The 19,944-nt window shown below is 38.5% G+C and overlaps 1 protein-coding gene across 9 annotated transcripts; it reads left to right on the top strand.

The window, feature by feature from the left end:
• Positions 1-1,787: 1,787 nt before the first annotated feature.
• LOC104590587 (uncharacterized) lies at positions 1,788-19,479 on the top strand. 9 transcript variants are annotated; one of them, XM_010249324.3, is made up of 11 exons: positions 1,788-2,075; positions 8,367-8,424; positions 8,517-8,715; positions 8,821-8,918; positions 15,733-15,823; positions 15,951-16,253; positions 16,348-16,434; positions 18,485-18,559; positions 18,685-18,756; positions 18,846-19,070; positions 19,151-19,479. In XM_010249324.3, the coding sequence occupies exons 6-11, from the start codon at positions 15,969-15,971 to the stop codon at positions 19,175-19,177; spliced, it is 771 nt and encodes a 256-aa protein (XP_010247626.1). In that variant the 5' UTR covers positions 1,788-2,075; positions 8,367-8,424; positions 8,517-8,715; positions 8,821-8,918; positions 15,733-15,823; positions 15,951-15,968; the 3' UTR covers positions 19,178-19,479. The 9 variants fall into 9 exon arrangements, with proteins under 9 accessions (XP_010247626.1, XP_088746000.1, XP_010247621.1 ...); XM_088889874.1 differs by having other exon boundaries at positions 15,728-15,823; XM_010249319.3 differs by adding an exon at positions 3,448-3,499 and having other exon boundaries at positions 8,517-8,918.
• Positions 19,480-19,944: the final 465 nt, after the last annotated feature.

Genomic DNA, 19,944 nt, shown 5'->3' with positions numbered 1-19,944 from the left:
AAATTTGCATAATTTACTTGATTCGTTTTTCTTGTTTCTAGACTGCCATATTTTTAATGTCAATTTTTTGAATGTTTGGTTCTTGTCCTAAGGCTTCCATAAAATTATATATATATATATATATAACCTCTATGTTAGCTTTAGCAAAATTTATCTGGAAGTTTTGATCAATTAATTTGCATTTTCACTCATTGCCTAATAAGGGTGCAATTGAGTAAAGCTCTAGAATAGTTCAAGCTCAAGTTCAATTTAGCTCAATTCGAGTTCAATTTTTATCAAGTTTGAATCTTAGGGTAAGCAAGATTAATTATTTGTGATGAGGGCAGATTTGGCCTTCCACTAACATCATGACACATGGCATTTCAGAACAGTTGGGTGACACCCTGGCACCACTTAGGTGATGACTTGCCTTACCCAAAATGATGGAGTCTCGGCTGGTGACTTACCTCTAGAGACTTGCCTTCGCCACTGACATGGCGACCTACCTTTGACGACTTGGCGACCTGCCTCCTCTACCGACCTAGTGACCTACCTCTGCCGCTAACCTAATGACCTGCCTCCGCTGCCGACCTGGCGACCTGTCTTTGTCGCTGACTTGGTGGAAACCTATTTGGCGATCTTGTCCACAACTCAGGGTGGCTAGTAGCACTTCATCTAGGGCTGACATGTGGTACCTCGTTAGTACTAGCTGAAGTGACCTCGACCTCCCTCGAGGGCTTGTTGACCTGATTGAGGTCCAGGTGGTGACTTGTGAGATGTGCTCGCTGACCAATTCTGCATGCATCCCATCACTCCCGAGTCTCTCGAAAGTTGGCTCCCACACCGAATGTTCCGGAGGAAACTGAATAAGGCGCAAAGACTGGTCTACGTGCATGACTACCTCTACCTCTGAGGACTTTGGACCATTTAGGCACATCTTCCCAGAGATATCAGATGCAGTGCTTGAAGCCCATGCCAAACAATGCCTATATAAGGGCATCACCTCCAACCTCAAAAGGTACATGCGCAATTTATCTCTCTCTCTCTTGTTCGCTCATTTTTAGCTTTCTCAAAAATCTCCAACTCGCTCACTTAAGCATCAAAGTGCCCACCCCGGGTAAAGCAACTTGGGCAACAGGTCGCCCCAATAAACTATACAACTCATCATTATTCAGCTTGACATCCGATTCACCTCCCAACTAGGAGTTGTTCAGCTAGACATCCAAGCCACCTTCCAGCTAGGCATCCAAGCCACCAGCTAGGAACTGTTCATCTAGGCGTCCGAGCCACCTTCTAGCTAGGAATTGTTCAGCTAGGCACCGAGTCACTTGCCGGCTGGGAGCTTTCAAAATGCACATCATCAATTTGAATTCAATCTATATCAATAAAATGTTGGGATAAAAGCTTATGAATTTGGCTTGATTGTATATAGAGAGAGAGAATATAAAAATATATTTTATAATATATTGTGAAAATATATTTTTAGATTCTATATAATTTATAATATATGTTATGACATCCCATGGCAATAGGCATGTAACATTTTATATTAAAAAATAAATATAGAAAAACATGTATATTGACACATTGGAAGTTCTCGTATCAAGTGTGACAAAACAACACATCATAACCAAATACTTATTTGTTACTTTTGCCTTCAAAAGGTTATTTTAAAAGCAATATTTATATAATAAAACAACTTCTTGCTTTTGTAGTTCAAAAAACACAAAAAACACAAAAAACAAGCCTATCCAAACATAACTTTAGTTCATACACCGTCAGTGTATCAATATAACGAGTGACGCTCCCCAATTTAATTCTACCATCACTTCGTCCCTACGAGCTGCGACCATACATAAAAGGAAAAAAAAAGGCGCGAATTTACTCATCTCTCTCTCTCTCTCTCTATCCCTCACCACAACAAACTAGGCTTTGGCATACAGATTCTGCCAGCGGTATTCGGTGTCCATCGTCATCCATAGCTTTCCATCGGTGGTTTCGTTCGACTATGATTTAGGTTGTTTTTGGTTCAAACTTCGAGGTTGTGGCTTTTGGGTGTTTGGCAAGGCGAACTGCAAAGGAGTTATTCCCCTTTGGTAAACTCTTATCTTTCTTTTTTTTTATTTCTAATTAATGGATTAACAGAAGAAGATGGAATCTAGAATGCTTATAGTGGTATTTTTTCTTTGATGGTTAAACATGAATTTTGTCCATGAAAGGTGGGTTTTACATTGAATAAGTGTAAATTTTATTCATTAAAAAGAAGGCTTATTCAGTACCAAACTATGGTGTCAGATTGTTGGGAGTGTTTCATAGAAGATTATGATGATTCCATGAGCAAGGTTACAAAACTAGCTCCATCTCAACCAAAGGAGATTTCCGCCTTGTTATCTAGGATTGAAGGTGGTTAAAAAGAAAACATATTTTGGAGCATCATCCCCTTTGCGGTGTGCTGGGTATTTGGAAGGAAAGGAACGAGCATATTTTGAAGATAAAATATGATCAAGAAATACACTAGTGGATGATACTGGTTCATTGATCATGGAGTGGGTACTAGTACATTCATAATTCAAAGAGTCAAGAGGAACGATTTTGGAATAATTTATGGGTAACTCGGATTTATTGTTGGGGGGGGGGATGTTTTGTTATTTTGATTAGTATGTTGTAACCTGTTTGGTGGAAGCTCTTCACCAATAGTTGAAACCTTTCTTCTTTTAACGAAAGTTTCTCTTTGCTATAAAAAAATTGACAATATGCACTTGATTTTTCAGAAATAATGACATAATTTTTTGTAGATGGGGCAAGAAGTTTTGATTGTTTTTGCACTATATGAGGATGATTTTGAGATATTGGGTGAAGGTTTAAAGCATAAAGTTTAGCAATTAAGAAAAATCCCATAAATTTGAAACCAAAGGTCATTAAACCATTCTAACTCTTGTTTATAACAATAAGAAAGAAGTAGTGCCCATGCATTCAGAAAAAAAAAAGTTTTAGCATAAATTTCAGAGACAAATTCCATTTCCTGAATATTAGGTAGTGTCCTGCCAAAAAAAATCAGTTAGTGTCTAATGATCTAATTTAGTACTGGATATTGAATGACAAGAAGTGAAGTTCTATAAAAATGCACGTATGTGGGTGCTCACACTAAGTGAAATTATAAATTGGCATCGTAGTCAAGGTCATAGAGATAGTTGTTTCTCTGGAAAGATGATTTTATCCTACCTTTTGGAAAGAGCACAGTTTTCTTTCTATCCAAATTGAGACAAGTAAGCTGAAATTTAAAAATAAAAAAGTATTCACAAGTGTAAATGTTCTAGTGAGTTTATGCTTTAAGAAGGAAAATTCTAATAATTAAAAAAATAGGGAGGGGAGAACCACTAAAGCTGTAAACATGTGTAGCATTGCATGTCTTCTCAATTTTGTTTCTAATTTTGTATGTTGTTCATTGCTATGAGGATTGGTTTCAAGGTTCAGTTGTTGTAGAGGGGTTACATGGCGGTGGTGCTATATATGCTTAAAGGTGCTTCTGCTCTTCTTATCCTTGCTCCCTCATTCTCTCAGCCTTTTTGTGCTTTGCTCTTGCCACTTGATCTTTAATGAATTACTTCTGTTAACTGTTGAAAGAACATTATTTTGAGTGTACATGGGTGGCAGTGTAGTTAAGTAATTCCATCTTAGAATAAGGACACTCTAGTCATAAAAAGGGCATACTTGTAATTCTATCCATTATTTAAAGTTAATATTAAGCTGGACTGACTGCTAAGAGGAGATTAAGACATTCTAATCTCTCTCAAAACAGTTTAGTGGTTTTCTCTTCTCCTCTCTCTCTCTCTCTCTCTCTCTCTCTTTCTTTCTTTCTTTCTCTTTTCAACATTGATTTTTGTTCTTTAGTACCTCTGTAATGCCATATTTTGCATGGTATCAGAGCAGGAGACGTGAAAGAGATTTGTTAGGGCTTCTTTTCATAGTCGATCTACCTAGGATTTCTTTTGGAGGGTTGGTACTCACTGCTTGTTAGGGGACACTATGGACTTACCAACTTACTAACTCTCCAAGTTGGCCAGCTTCTGCTGCAATAATGTATCAAACCAGAATATATATAACAACATTTTTTTTTGAAAAGGTAAGATAAATTTATTAAAACGGACAGGCTTGAGGGACTTCCACTACAAACACCAGATTGATTGAGTTCTCAATAGATGAGTTACATCTGAGTTTCTGAATTCAGGAGTGACTGAGATCCAAGAAAGCAGTTTACCAACAGCCAGCTGAACTATATCCTCGGCCCCTCTCACTTTTTGATTAAAAATTCTGTTGTTTCTCTCAGACCAAATGGCCTAAATCACAGCTGCTGGAATAGTGGACCAAACCACTTTCCCTCTTTTCTTCAAATTACTGATTTTCCAGCAGCATAGTAACTCCTTAGCTGAATTAGGCATGACCCAACAAATCCCCACCGTCTTCAAGAAGTGATGCCTCACCTGAGCAGCAAAAGGGCAATGAATGCATAAATGGTCTGTAGTTTCCAGACAGGAAAATTAATTTTAGAGGGGCAGGTAGGGTTCCAAATCTGTTTTGCAGGGAAACCTTCCACTGCTACTCTGCTACCAAGCCTATTAGCCATTGCTTTGACTGAAAAAACACCATCCTTGGACCAAGTCCAAATCCACTGGTCATCCTGATTATGATCAATGATTTGAGCCTGTAGAGTTTCCAACAGATTTGAAGCTACTTGGATTTCCCAGTCAAAAAGACCTCTTCTGAACTGAGGAGCCCAGACCACTTTATTACCCAAAACTTAGTAAGTTTCAGCAACCGAGACATCCTGGTTGGAGGCACACTGGAAGATAAGAGGGAATTCTTCTGCCAAGGAATGATTCAAACACCAATGATCTTTCCAAAACTTAATTCTATCCCCTTTACCGACTTTGAGGCTGATTTCCCCATAAAACAAGGGAGCAACTTTCATGATATTTTCCACAAGGAATAACTCCAGTTAGGAGGGGGAGTTTTAGTTTTCCAGTTACCCCACTCGACCCCAAATTTAGGTGCAATTAGACTTCTCCACCAAGCACTTCTTTCAGTTGCAAATCTCTAGATCCATTTACACAGCAGAGTTGAATTTTTGTCACCTTGATTCTTCTCAGACCAAGAACCCCTTGCTCCTTAGGAAGACAGATTTGGTTCCAATTCACAAGGTGGATTTTCCTTTCTTCCTCCCAACCCCTCCACAAAAAGTTTTTTTGGAGAGTCTCTATTTTCCTAGCCACTTTATTTGGGATAGGGAAAAGGGACAGGAAGTATTTGGGGAGATTAGAGAGAGTACTTTTTAGAAGGATCGTTCTACCACCAAAAGAGAGGTACTTGGCCTTCCAAGATGACAACTTCTTTTCCAATCTTTCAATAATTGGATCCCATATGGCAATAGAGGAACCTTTAGCTCCCAATGGAAGGCCCAGATACTTTACCGGAAGCTGCTCCACTTGGCTAGCCAAAACAGTAGCAAAATCTTCGAGGTTAGGGACATCACCCACTGGGATGACTTGACTTTTGTTAGGGTTGACTTTCAAACCTGTGACAACTTCAAACCAACTGAGGATCCCAAGCAGATTATCCAACTGATCAAGAGAAGCATCTAAAAAGCATAAGGTGTCATCCGTGAACTGAAGGATGTTCACTTTTTCTCCCCCTGGGGAAATTGCAAACCCTTCCCACAGACTAGAAGCTGCTGCCTTCTGACTAAATAGAGTAAGAATCTCTGCAATACAAATGAATAGAAGGGGATAAAGGGGGTCTCCCTGCCTTAACCCTCTAGAGCCCTAAAAAAAGCTGCAGATTGACCATTAATCAGAATAGAAAATTTGGGGGAAGAAACACAAGCTTTCATCCAATTCTTCCACTTTTGCCCAAAGTTCGTCTTTTCCAGGACTTTGTCTAAACAATTCCAATTAACATGGTCATAGGCTTTTTCAATATCCAGTTTATAAACCAAACCTAGACATCCCTCTCTCATCTTTGAATCCAACAACTCATTTTCAATAAGAACTGAGTCAATCATTTGCCTACCCGGCACAAAAGCACTTTGATTTTTTGAGATCACACTGTCTAAAACCCCTTTCATCCTTTCAGCTAAGACCTTGGCCAAAATCTTGTAAAAGCTACTCAGAAGGCTAATTGGTCTGAAATCTTTGACAGGTACAGCCCCTTCAATCTTAGGAATGAGAGTGATAAAGACATTATTCAGGCTCTTTTGAAGGGAGGCATTAGAATGGAATGACTGGAAGGCATTTAAGATATCTTGCTTCACAAAATCCTAGCACTGAAATTCATATACCAGGGAACATAAACCAGAAGTCATATACCTCATTAATTAACAACCAAAGATATTTGGATAAGAGAAAGGTGAGGCCTTGGTTTTTGAAGCTGATGAGTCTCTTTCTTAATCAGTGTAAGCTGAAATTTGAACAGATGGTCTGCCAGTAAATGTTTACTGCATAAATTCCAACCCAACGAGTGAATAAAAATTTCTCATGGTGAAAACAGAATCAGTTCATGAAATGAAAATCTAAATCAATCCATTAACAACCCTGTTAAAAATCCAACTAAGGCTGAAAAAGCTAGCATGAAAAGCTAGCTTCTATCTCTCAACTCACAAGATAAAAGAGTAGCACAAAAATCTATTTTCCACAAGATTCACCACAAAAATCTATTACTCCACAAGCTCTAACAAGTTCCAAGGTTATCCATTGGTTGAAATCCTGTGATCTTTTTAAGGATTTCTCAGTTGAAGACATTTATTGAAGTTGGGGTATTGTGGCATCTACTACTACTTCCAAAGCTATGATACAGGAAGTTTGGTCCCCACCGGCACAACAAAGGGTAAAATTGAACTTTGATGGAAGCTCTATAGGTAATTTAGGCCCATCTGGTATAGGAGGTGTTTTCAGGGATAATGAAGGCAAGATAATGGCTTTGTTTTCAGGTCCAATAGGAGTTGGAGATTCTTTAAGAGCGGAAATCTTGGCACTACATCAAGGTGTAAAACTGGCCAAACAATTGGGGCTACAGCAGATTGAGATAGAGGGAGACTCCAAGTTGGTAATTGGGTGGATGCAATCAGGGCAGCTGGGAATTTGGCAATATAGACAGCTGATAAGGGAAATTCTTAGCATAACAAGGGAGGTGGGTGTTTGGTTCAAGTGGGTAAGGAGATCAGCAAATGGTTTTGCTGACGCCCTAGCAAAACAAGGGACTCTAAGGGAGAGTCTTTATTGGGCAGTGCTGTAATGTTTGATGCTTATTGGATCAACCTTTTTTGATAAGGGTTGAATTCTGTATTTCAGTTTAATTTATCTCTAATGAAAGTTATCGTTTCTGATAAAAAAAAATGTTCCAAGAGTGACTCGCAAATCCGCATCCCCAATCCTAGAGGAGTGTTTCTGATGAAGGTAGATTATCTACAACATGGTTCCTGGGTAAGTACTAATAGCACTCTAGTATCGAGCTCAAAGCTTTGTCTCTAAGATTACAAGATAGATCCATAAGTCCATCAAGGAGTTAGTTGCAAAAGGGCAAAGGCTTTTTGAATCAATATGAATGAGTTGGATAGTGGTGTTATTTGAAACAATCATGGAACTTATAAAGAGTTCAAACAAAGTACACTTCTAAACCCAACCTGACATATTACTAAGATCTTGTCTCCTCGGTTTTCCTCTTTTTTGTTTTTGTTTTTCTATATATTTTTTTTATAGATACTCTGTTTTTCTCTTAGTTCTTCTATTTAAGAATTAACTGATCAATCCTTTTCTTTTTTCTTTTTTTATTTCCTTGGTAAACTTTCATGCTTATCAATTTGGATGACTTAAATTCAAACCATTACAGTCCTAGGACTAAACCAAACTTGCTCACTCTCCTTCAACCCATTGCAGTCCTAGAACCAAGCTAAAGCCACTCATTCTCCCTCAACTCATTGCAATGTAGAACCAGCCCAAATCTTCCCATTCTCCCTAAACCCATTGTAGACTTGAAACCTCCCCAAACCACTCCACTCTCACTCAGTCTCCTGTTTACCCCGGAACCAACCCAAACTAGCTCTCTTTCACGGTTTCACCCAATCTCCTATTCTCCTTCTACCCTAGTACCAACCTAGAGAAGTCCACTTTCACCTAGACCCATATTTTTACTCTTGCAACTTCAATATTTTTCATTTATTTTTTAGTCCTTCAAATTTTCTTTCATCTTTTTTACCTCAAACAAATGGGACAAGGAGGGACAGAGAGTTAATTACATAAATGAACTTTTGGCATTCACAATTTCATATTCAATTGAAATTTTGGTAAAGATAGATCTTCTCTTATTTCTAATGTTATAATGTGTTTATGTTTTAGGTTATAAAGGTGTTGATACGTTGTTGTAAAATTGCACTGCACTAACAGCTATAAGAATGTGAGTTTCTCACCCTTTATATGAATACTCAATTTGTTCTTTGTTTAACTTGACTTTTTTTAAGCTGCTACACAATCATTTATGATTTTTAGGTCACGTAAAAGGATTAGGTGTATGGTTTCGATTGATGCTGAAGAAGTGGAAACTCAACATCAACCACAAGTTACGCAACAACAATCTCAACCCCAAACACAACGTTTCCAACAACAGTCCCAATCCCAACCACAAGCTACTCATAATGAAATACGTACTAAGAACTCTCAACCAAAGAGAACCCGTGCCCTACATTATGTAAGAATTTACTTAAAATTGATTCCACCAAATGTGTAAAGGTGGATTTTAATGAAATGTTGCAACCCGTTGGAGATTCTAGTTGTAGCTTTGGTCAATTTATAGGGACCCTTGCAAGAAATGGGGTAAAACTACCCATTGATGTAAGCGATTGGAGAAAGGCGCCTCCAACAACTAAGGAAGACTGTTGGAATTTTGCAAAGGTATTACAATTTCTTAATACTTTTTATTGTTTATGCTAACATAATATATGGTTTTTACTTGTAACCATGATCTGTTGTAGCAAACATTTGATATTCCTAAAGAAAGCAAAAATTGGTTTTTGAAGAACTTGGGTATCAAATGAAAAACATGGAAGTATCGAGTGAAAAAGAAATATGAAAGCAACACAAATAATGAAAAGCCTCTTGGTGATTCACGTGTTAATACTGAGCAATTATCTAATTTGGCTTCTCAGTGGAATTCTGAAAAAGGGAAGGTGCCAATATTATTTAGTGGATTCTTTCTACATTTAGACATTTGTATTAGAACTTATTGTTATAAATTTCATTGACTTATTATTATTATTATAAATCTCATTGTTACAGAACCTTAGTGCTAAAAACAAAAGCATTTGGGAAAAGCTACAGTTAAACTAAAAAGATTACTCCTATAACAGTACTTTCGACAGATACGAGTTCAAAAATAATATGGGATGGAAGGAATGGGGACTGGTTTAAGAGGAAAGTTGTGAAAGTGAAAACAGAGGTTAAGGATTGGGAAGAAGTATTGCAAATCTTACTGGAGACGCTTCAGCCAAAAGAGAAAATCACCCACATTCCATTTGAAAAGAATAAGGCAATACTTGACATGGCCGAACTTCAGAATGTGAGAAGAATCCTTGAAACCAAACTTGGCCAGATTGCAGTGGAAAATTGGTCGCCCTCTCGTAACGAACTGAATATCTCGCAGAAGACCATAGTTATCAAGATTTTAGGTTTACCCTTCAACCTCTGGCATGAGCACATATTCCATAAGATAGCAGTGGCCTGTGGTGGGGTCTTGGAAGGTTTTTGCATGCAAAACCTTCAAGTAGCAAAGATTAAAGTTGCGGGTGGAAGATTGGAAAAAATCCCAAGAAGCCTAGACATCTTCGCGGATGACTGTTGGAGAAAGGTGTGGTTGGTGTCGGAAGTCGAAGCAAGGCTGTGGAACAGTTTGAAGGTAGAAGAAGATGATGATGTGGATTGTTGGAGGCCATGTGGCGAGAGCTGGGTGGACCGTCCGAAAGGTCAAGTTGACCGGGCGTTAATGGAAGCTGAAAAGTCGGGCAATAGATTAAAAGAGACTGCTTGGCCATTTAAGGGAGATTTTTTGAAAAAATGCGAATGAGATCCAACGACCCAAAAGAAATCCTATGCTGAGGTGTTGCAATCGAAAAAGGGCCACCTCGCGCTACTTTTAGACTCTGAACCTTTCGGAACTGAATTGCTCTTCTCTGAAGATGCTGGTACGGAGATTCTGGAGATACAGGATTCGGGGGCTGGTAACCTTACTGCTACCTATTCATGGACCCGACCCCCGGACGGGCTTGAACATGTTTATAGGCCCGCGGGCTTAAACTCGGGCCAAAAAGCCCGGTCCGCAATAAATTCAAGCTAGGCTCGGGTTTTGTCAAAATAGCCTGGCCCGAGCCCGGCCCGACCTGACCTAAAATTAGACTTAAAATGGGTTATGTGATTATGTCCATTTGAATAAATTTTTTGATTTAAGAATGTAAAACTGTGTTTTAAAACGTAAAAGAAAGGGAAAAAAAACATCTTGTAGGCCCATTGTTCATTTAAATAGGAAAAAAAACCATATGAATTTTTAATTCTAATTTGAATAGGGAAAATTGTAATTTTTTTTATTAGGTCGGGCTTCGGGCTTTTTATTAGGGCCGGGCTTGGGCCCAAGTTATAGGCCTGTTGGTCGGGCCGGGCTCGGGCTCGGGCCTAACGTATTTCCATTAATGATGAGTAAAAGCCCGGCCCGGCCCGGCCCATGAACAGGTCTACTTACTGCGGAAAGTGGAAGGCCTACAGGAGATTCTCAGAGATAGAAGAAAATAGATACAGATCAAGAACAAAGACAGGGTGGCAGTTTTTTGGAGACGAGTTTCCATAGCAAACCGACTTTGGAACCACTTGAGGAACAACTCCCCCCAGCTACGCAGGTGGACACTGTACCTGAACCTGAACCATCTGGGTTTGTCTCTGGAGGAATCGCTGAAATCCAGATTCAAGATTAGGGAGTCTCTTCCCCCCTTCCTCTCAATCCAGTTCTTTCTTCACCGGTGGCGGATAATGACCCATGTGCAATAGAAAAAGGAGGGGGTGGTGGAAAAGACAATGAGGAGAAATTGCTTAATGTGATGGTTTTGGAAAAGGATGAGGGGGGAAATGAAGTTATTGCAGGTACCCAAGAGAAGGAAAAGGAAGACTGCCATTTGGATGAGGGAGAAGAAGGTTGTAGAGAGGTACCCAAAGTAAAAGGAGAGGAACAAAAAGAAGCCAAAAGGAAGTTCGCCAAAGGAATGGTTTATCTTAGAAAGGGGGTAGAAGATGATAAAAAAAGAAAGAGAAGAATGAAGGAGGTGGAAAGGCTAGCCTGTGGTGTGTCCTATCAGAAGACTGTAAATAGGGAAAGGGAGAATAAAAGAGGAGAATAGGATTTGGGGTTGAATTAGGGTCGGGGAAAAAAGAGTGAAATGAAAGTGCTTTGCTGGAATGTAAGAGGTTTAGGAAGTGCAAAGAAAAGGAAAATCACCAAGAATGTGATAAGAAAGGAGAGACCGGTTATAGTCATGTTACAAGAGACAAAGCTTTCGGACTTGGACAGAAGGTGGATAAGAAGTATCTGGAGTTGCAGGGATCTAAGTTGGTCTTTTGCTCCGTCGTGGGGTGCCTCGGGTGGAATCCTTACAATGTGGAAGAATGAGGAAGTTGACTGTCAGGAGGAACTAATAGGTCAGTACTCAGTATCAATAAAAGCCAAGAGGATGAGTGATGGAGGGGAGTGGGTATTGACTAATGTGTATGGACCGAATTCATATAGAGAGAGGAACTCATTCTGGGAAGAGCTAGCTACAGTCAGAGGCATATGGGAGGGTCCGTGGTGTTTGGGTGGGGAATGAGACAAACAACCCCAACCAACCCTTAACATCTAGCATGAAACACTTCAATTCCCTGATTGAGTCCCTAGAATTAAAGGAGCTTACCTCGTTACAAGCCTCTTTCACCTAGTCAAGTCTCCAAGAAAATCAAGTGTGCTCAAAACTGGATAGATTCCTGTACTCCATTGATTGGGAAGAGCTATGGGGCACTTTGACACTAAAAGCCCTACCTAGAGTGACTTCTGATCATTGCCCCTTTAAGCCTTTACCAAGAAAGTCTTATTGGTGGCCCTACACCTTTTAGATTTGAAAACATGTGGCTAGAAGTTCCAAACTTTTTGCAAAGGGTAAAAGAATGGTGGTCAGAGGATGTGATTAGGGCTAGAAACAAAGTGGTGAGATTCTCTAAGAAACTGAAAAGATTGAAGGAAAAGGTCAATGAGTGGAACAAAGAGGAATTTGGAAAACTTGAGGTCATAAAGGAGGATTTAGCTAGGAAAATAGAGGAAGTGGACCAAAAGGAGGCCAAGAAAGAGTGTAGGGTGGAGGATAGAATAGAAAGATGGAACTTAAAAGTGCAGTTGGAAGAGATTCTAAGAAAAGAAGAGATTTCTTGGAGGCAAAATCTAGATGTAAATGGCTTTTGGAAGGGGATGGAAATACCAGTTTTTTCCACTCTCTAGCAAATGGGAGAAGACGGAAAAACCAAATTTCCAGTATAGAGGTGGATGGAAGAGTGATAACTGCAAAAGAGGAAATTGAAAGATGCTTTGTGGATCACTTTAAGTCAATCCTAGCATCCTCTGATGAAAACATGGCAGAATTGGGAGATTTACAGTGGGAGAGTGCCAGAATCCGAAGTTAACCTCCTAGAAAGAGCCTTCACTATTGAGGAGATACATGAAGCAATATTCTTGATGGATAGATCTAAAGCACCAGGGCCAGATGGATTTTCAATGGCTTTCTATCAGGATTGTTGGGAAATTTTGAAAGATGAATTAATGGATGTATTTGTGGAGTTCTATCAAGAAGGGAAATTATCGCCTGGAGCAAATGCAACTTTTGTTGCTTTAGTGCCAAAAAAGGAGGCCAAAACCCCGAAGGATTACAGGCCGATAAGTCTTGTGGGTGGCTTGTATATAATCATTGCTAAAGTCCTGGCTGGTAGGTTGAAGACTGTACTGCCCTATATTATCTCTCAGAACCAAGGAGCTTTTGTAGAGGGGAGACAAATTGTGGATCAAATTTTAGTGGCAAATGAGTTTGTGGCAGCTAAGAGAAAACAAGTTGACAAAGGTTTGATTTGTAAATTGGACCTTGAAAAAGATGGGGCTAGGTGAAAGATGGAGGATGTGGATTAAAGAATGTATTAGCTCAACACATTTTTCTATTCTAATGAATGAGGTAGCAAAGGATTTCTTCTAGCCTAAAAGAGGACTAAGACAGGGTGACCCCTTATCTCCATTCTTATTCACCTGTGGCTGAGGTTTTGAGTAGACAAATCACCAAAGCTGATCAAGAAAACAAGTTTAAAGGTTGGAGAATGGATAGATCAGAAGTGGTGGTGTCTCATTTGCAATTTGTTGATGACATAATTATTTTCTGTGAAAGTTGTAATGAAGCTAGTTTAAGGAATCTGAAAAGATTGGTTGATGAGTTTCAGCAGGCCTCCAAATTGAAAGTCAATTGGGGAAAAAGCTGTGTAGTCAGAATCAACATTGAAGGGGGGGATATCCGAGCCATGGCAAATCTGCTAGGTTGTGAAGTGAAAAAATGGCCTCTGGAATACTTAGGAATGCCCTTGGGTGGGAATCCGAAAGCTGGAAGCTTTTGGAAACCGGTAGTAGAGAAGTTCATGAAGAAGTTGGCAATGTGGAAGAGAAATTATATTTCCTTGGGGGGAAGAATCACCTTGATAAAATAAACCCTTGCAAACCTTCCCACTTACTTCCTTTCCACCTTTAAGATCTCGGTGAAAATAGCTAGGAAATTGGAGAAGATTATGAGGGACTTTTTGTGGGAGCCAGGTGAAGAAAAGAAAGATCATTTAGTGAAATGGGAGCAAGCTTGTTACCCTAAGGACCAGGGTGGATTAGGTATAGGGAACCTAATAAAGAGAAACAAGGCCCTCCTAGGGAAATGGCTATGGAGATTCCCTTGTGAGGAAGAAAGGTTGTGGCACAGGGTCATTAAAAGCTTACATGGTGATGCAGATAACGGCTGGGGTGCAAAATTAGCCCCCAATGCAGCTCCATCCTCTCCTTGGAAAGCAATCTTTGAGGTATATCCAACTTTTCTTCAATTTATCAGGTTTGATGTTGGTTGTGGCAACAAAGTTTTATTTTGGGAAGACCTTTGGGTTGGGGATGTGCCTCTTATGTTCAATTTCCCAGACCTCTACTCTTTATCAAACTATAAAAAACAAACCTGTTGCTAGGTTTGGTGTGCTTTCAGAATCAGGGATCTCTTGGGATTTTGGTTTTAGAAGAGGGTTGAGGGAAAATGAGTGTGAGTCACTAGTGTCGTTGATTTCAACACTTGAGAGGGTCTACTTGGACCAATCTATAGCTGATTGTAGAGTGTGGTCCCCAACTTCTGATGGTTTATTTTCCTGTGCATCTTTCTTTGGTTTGCTCACTCATATTAACCCTATGGGGGTGAACTTCCCAGTGAGAGAAATTTGGACTAAACCGATCCCTCCAAAATTACAAGCTTTCTGTTGGGAAGTGTTCATAGGGAAGGTAAACACTTGTGATGTGCTACAGAAAAGGAGGCCAAACAATTGCCTCTCTCCTCATGTGTGTCCTTTGTTTGGGATGTGGTGAAACTCTAACCCACTTACTATTATCCTGCTCTTTTGCTTCTGGTATTTGGAATGTTGTTTGTTCTCTCTTTGGATGCAGATGGGCTCCCCCAAAGGATGTGGTAAGTCTATTCAGCCCCTCTTTCCTGTGTCAACGGAAGAAAAGGGGAAAATGTATATGGAAGGTAATGAGAGCAGCTACAGTATGGACTATTTGGGAGGAAAGAAACCTAAGAATCTTTTCAGGAAAAAGCAAAACAATGGAGGAAGTTATTGAAGCCATAAAAATCAGAACTGCACATTGGGTGAAGACCATGGAGATATTTAGAAACTACTCCACGAATGAGATACTAAGGAATTGGGCTGAAATAGCACAAACAGATGTACCCAAAATTCTTGTAAGCATGGAATGGAAGCCACCAGCACGGAACAAACTAAAGCTGAATTTCGATGGGAGTTCTCTTGGCAACCCTGGAAGGGCAGGCATAGGGGGTGTGTTTAGAAATTATCTGGGTGCGGTGGTGGCACTCTACTCTGGACCAATAGGTTATGGTGATTCAATACAGGCTGAATCTCTAGCCCTACTTCAAGGTCTAAAGATGGCTGAGCAGATAGGAACAACAGACTTAGAAATTGAAGGAGACTCTCTATTGGTCATCTCTTGGGCCAAAAACATCACAGCAGCACCTTGGAAGCTCAAGTTTATTTTCCGAGAAATTGACACACTTGCAAGGAAGTTCAACTCTCAGTTTGGTTGGGTTAAAAGGGATGCAAATGGGATGGCGGATACCCTAGCAAAACAAGGGGCAAATAGATCTTCATTGTATTGGGCAGAATTGTAACTGATTGCTGGAGATTGCAATTTCCTATGCAATCTTTAGCTATTGTATCTTAATCTCTCTGTTATTAATGAAAAATTTTTACTGATAAAAAAAAAAAAAGCTACAGTTAGTCCATTGTGTAGGCACAGAGTCTTTTTCTAGGGTCTGCCATGATGAGGTTTGCTAGGTACTTTCGTATTTACTTTTGCAAGTGTATTCATTGTAGTTTGTAGTAATTTATTTTTTTCATGCAAGGATAGGAGCAATCTATGACTCGAGCAGAATTATTTGTTAAGACCCATACACGAAAGGATGGGAAGGTTGTGAATAAAGGCATCTGAGGAAGTCATTGTAAGTATTTATATTCTTTTGTTAGAATATGGTTCTAAAATTTTATCTTCATGTGTAGGTTAATTTTTACCTTTTTGCTTTTAATAAATAATATTGTATGCTTAAATTACCTTGTTTTCTATTATAGACACGGGTAAAACAAGTTATGTCTTCTCAAGCTTTGGAGTCTTCATCACAAGCAACCTCTATTGCTGCAAAAGATGATGTTCTTAGTCAAGTACTTGGAGAAGAGCGTTGTGGACATGTTCATGGTTTAGGGTTGGGACCAACTCCAACATCTTTATGGGGTCCAACCACCAAGCATCAAAATACACAATTGGTTGCTGAGAACAAAGAACTCAAGGAAAAGATTAACTCATTAACTGGCAAATATAATGACTTGGATGAAAAATTGAAGAAGGTTCTAGAGATGTTGCATAATAGAGGAGAGGTAAACTATTATGATCTAAAATTAAATTAAATATTTATAATTTCTTCAAAAGTGTCAAGTTTATTCAGCAGCATTAGTAATTCATTTGTTGTAGGGTTCAACCAATGCTACATTCATAAATTCGCCAGAAAGTATGCACTCCTCTGAAGCAAGCCACATGGTTGAGAACCTTGGTCTTGTGGTGATGTCTCAACACATTAGCTTTGACAATAGAGTATTATATATTGGAGGACACTAGTTTGTTCTAATATAAAATGATTACCTTTTGGAATGCATAGTTTTTTGTTGAATAATTGGTTTCTTTTTTGATGATGGAATGGAGGAGAATGTTTGTGCATGAGATGAGAAGTTGGGGGATGCAATTCATAGTTAGGATGGATGTAAATATGTGAATATAGAAATGTTCTCTTTCTTTACAGGTTAACTCTTTCTTTAACCTCTCTCCTCACCCTTAACCTAGCCATTTCTGCCCTTTAAAACCACCAGTTTACTGCTACAAATCATAGTAGTTAAAGCCTGAAAACAACTTTTGACCTTCATTTTACTGATGTAATCTATGGTAGAGAACCAGGCCCAAAACTTCCTTGTTTGTCTCAATGCCCTATGGCAAATTATCACTCATTGCACTTCCAATACCTCTCACTTTTACTTCTTTTTTTCCATGAACCCTAGTCCATAGTGGTCCAAAATTCCTATTAAACCTTCCATCCCTTGGCTAAAATTTGCAGTCTTTGGTAGCTCTGGAACCACCCTATTGTATCTTTTTTAGCTGTTGTAAAATGCAGCCCAAAACCGTCCATTTTTGTTACCAAGGCTGTGTTTGGTTGCAATGCAAATAAATTTGCACTGATGCAAAACTGTGGCAAAGCAAATGATTTGAGTTTAAATTCTGGCCTATTTTTGTTTCAAATTTTTGAGTAATTTGTTTGATTGCATTACAAATGAAGTAAATTAAGACATGAAGTAGAATAAAGTAAAATCCAAAACAAAATTAAATGAGAATTTGCATTTTTTTTCATTTGCACTCCCATGCATTTGTACTAGTGCAAATAAAATTGCACTGCAACCAAACACAGCCTAAGGCTCAGTTTGAGGAGAGTACAAATAAAAATATGTACAGCGCAAAACATTGTATATTATATTTCTTAACCTTGTATTTGCACTCTTCCCAAACTGAGCCTAAGACTTAGTTTGGGAACTGTACAAATATGAATGTGTAAAGTCCAAATACAAGGTTTTGCACTGTACATATTTGTATTTGTTCTCTTCCCAAACTGAGCCTAATGCACTGCTTGCTGTGAATTACCGCAGAACATCAACCTTTTTAACCCCCTTGAAACCTTAAAAGTCATCTTTTGACTGCCAATTCACTATTGCAAATTGTAGCAACTGGTAAACTTGAAACTCTCCTCTAGATTCCCAGAATACTGTCATAAATCATAAGAATACTCCATTTCATTCTAGCTTCTTGCTACAAGTTGTAGTCCACATCATCCCAAAACTCTCCTCTGACCAAAGTTCAAAATTTCGACACCCTGTACTGGGCATATATTCATGGACTGATTGAAATGCCATTTTCAAGGCTTTTTCAGAAACTTGGGGTTTTTTAAACATTAATTATGCTTTAAATTGATCCCTATGAAATTCTCAAAGTAAAAAAAGTGTTTTATAGTATTGAAACACCCAATATACATGTTTATGCTTATCAGGCGTATTGATACTTTGAACCTTGCCTATGACTTACCAACCTTTGGTTGCAAGTTTTTTTTTTTTGATGAATCCCTTTGGTTGCAAGTTACAGCTCATACCATGCACCCCTTTCTTTGTTGTACATCATAGCAAATAGCATAATCCCAATTCATTTTATCTCTATTTCAATCCATGGTTATGCTGTAAATCGTAGTCACTTAAGCTATTATGAAATGATGTAGTACATGGTCTTTACATGAAATATTTGGAAAACTTTAGTAGTCCAAATCCACTGCTGAATTTCCACATAACTCATACTTAGTTTAAATAGGAGGCAAATGGAAAGATTTTTCCATTGAACAAAATTTGTGAGAGAACTAAAAGAAGGTTGATGGAAGTTAATTTGATTGAATATTGGAATGAACAACTGGGCGTGATAGCTCAACACATCAACTTTAACATTAGATTATAAAACAATTGGAAGACTAGTTTGCTCTAATCTTAAATGATTATCTATTTTACAATTTCTTTTGTTAATGTAGGATGATGAGGTTCTCAACAAAACTTGTGTGGCTGATGATGCTAACTTTGAAACTATGCCAACAACAAATAGTCTGGTATGTTTTTGGTTTTAACAATTTACTTACCAACCTCTTGAAAAAAATTGTAACTATGGTTTATTGTCTCTAGCCTCCCATTTAAAAAAGAGGCTTTTTTTTTTACATTAACCGCTTTATTGCAGGATGATGTTCACACTACTACCCCGGTAGTTGGTGCAGCCATTCATCTTATTGCAGAACAGACAAATAATCTGGTATGTAAATGTTTTATTATGTGAATGGTAATTGTAAATGTATTTTGTTCGTATAAATACAAATATATTTTTCATGGCAATGTGAATAGGTAAAATTATTAGATTTGGATGATGAGGTGGTTGCATATGCTCTTCTCAAGAGTAAAGATCCCACAAAGGAAGTACAAGGACGACCATTGGGAGATAAATGGTCTGAAGTACTAGTTAGACTTTCAACGAAGGATGATGCACCACTTATGAGGATAGATGCAGGGCGTAGAACCATCAAAGATGCAGCCGCTGCAACACAAACAATTGCTTGGCGTAATGATTTTGTAAGTATTGGTTGCTTAATTATTTATGCCAATTATTAATTTGATATCTGCTAATATTGATTTGTATTGCTGACATGCAGATAAAATCAGATTTTCGGCCTCATTGATTGATTGGATGGAGAAAGACTTCGCTGAAATGTAGATAAAATCAGATTTATAGACAAATGGAAAGGTTTTTCCATTGAATTTGTGAGAGAAATAAAAGAAGGCTGGTGGAAGTTAATTTGATTGAATATTGGAAAATGAACAGCTGGGAGTGATAGTGTTATACGATTGGAAGATGCTAGTTTGTTCTAATCTAAAATGACTTATATTTTACAATTTCTTTTGTTAATGATAGGATGATGGGGTTCTGAACAATTTTTTTTGGGAACCTCATCAGCCACTTTATTATGATGGTTCAACTTAAGAATCTTAATGTGTCATAGTAGGTGTATTACATATCACAATAAATAAGCAGTACAGTTGTATTAAAAAAACGAACCGGTGACCGAACTGGTCAGGGGTCCGGTTACTGGTTTGAACGGTCTGACCGTTTGACCTGAACGGCTGGCCCATTCTGACCAAAAAATAAAAAATTTTAAAAAATTGGAAAATGGTCAAACTTCAAATGGTTTGAACGGTTCGAACGGTTAACTGGCCGGTTCAATGGTTTGCTGACCAAAATCAACGGTTTTGGAGGAAAACGGAACCTGGTTTTTCCGGTCCAACCATCCAGTCTGGTCCGGTTTTGAAAACAGTGATTAAAAATGATTTAATGAAACTTGCAACTATCACTATATCTTCGTACAGATAGGCTTGTAATTGGACTGGATTCAAAGTGGATCCAGCTACATTTGCATCCACAAACCTTATAGTTTTTTAATATTAAAAT

Source organism: Nelumbo nucifera, chromosome 6 (genome assembly GCF_055504915.1).
Source record: "Nelumbo nucifera cultivar China Antique chromosome 6, China Antique-T2T, whole genome shotgun sequence".
Taxonomy (NCBI): Eukaryota; Viridiplantae; Streptophyta; class Magnoliopsida; order Proteales; family Nelumbonaceae; genus Nelumbo; species Nelumbo nucifera.
The sequence above is the reverse complement of the archived record's forward strand: the minus strand, read 5'-3'. Positions and strand labels throughout refer to the sequence as shown.

Bases quoted from the DNA above. Each gene is read 5' to 3' on its own strand.
- LOC104590587 (XM_019196523.2), top strand. From the start codon at position 15,969: ATGTCTTCTCAAGCTTTGGAGTCTTCATCACAAGCAACCTCTATTGCT. The intron at 16,435-18,484 runs GTGATGTCTCAA...TTGTTAATGTAG, and splicing joins TTGAGAACCTTGGTCTTGTG to GATGATGAGGTTCTCAACAA. The intron at 19,071-19,150 runs GTAAGTATTGGT...GCTGACATGCAG, and splicing joins TTGCTTGGCGTAATGATTTT to ATAAAATCAGATTTTCGGCC.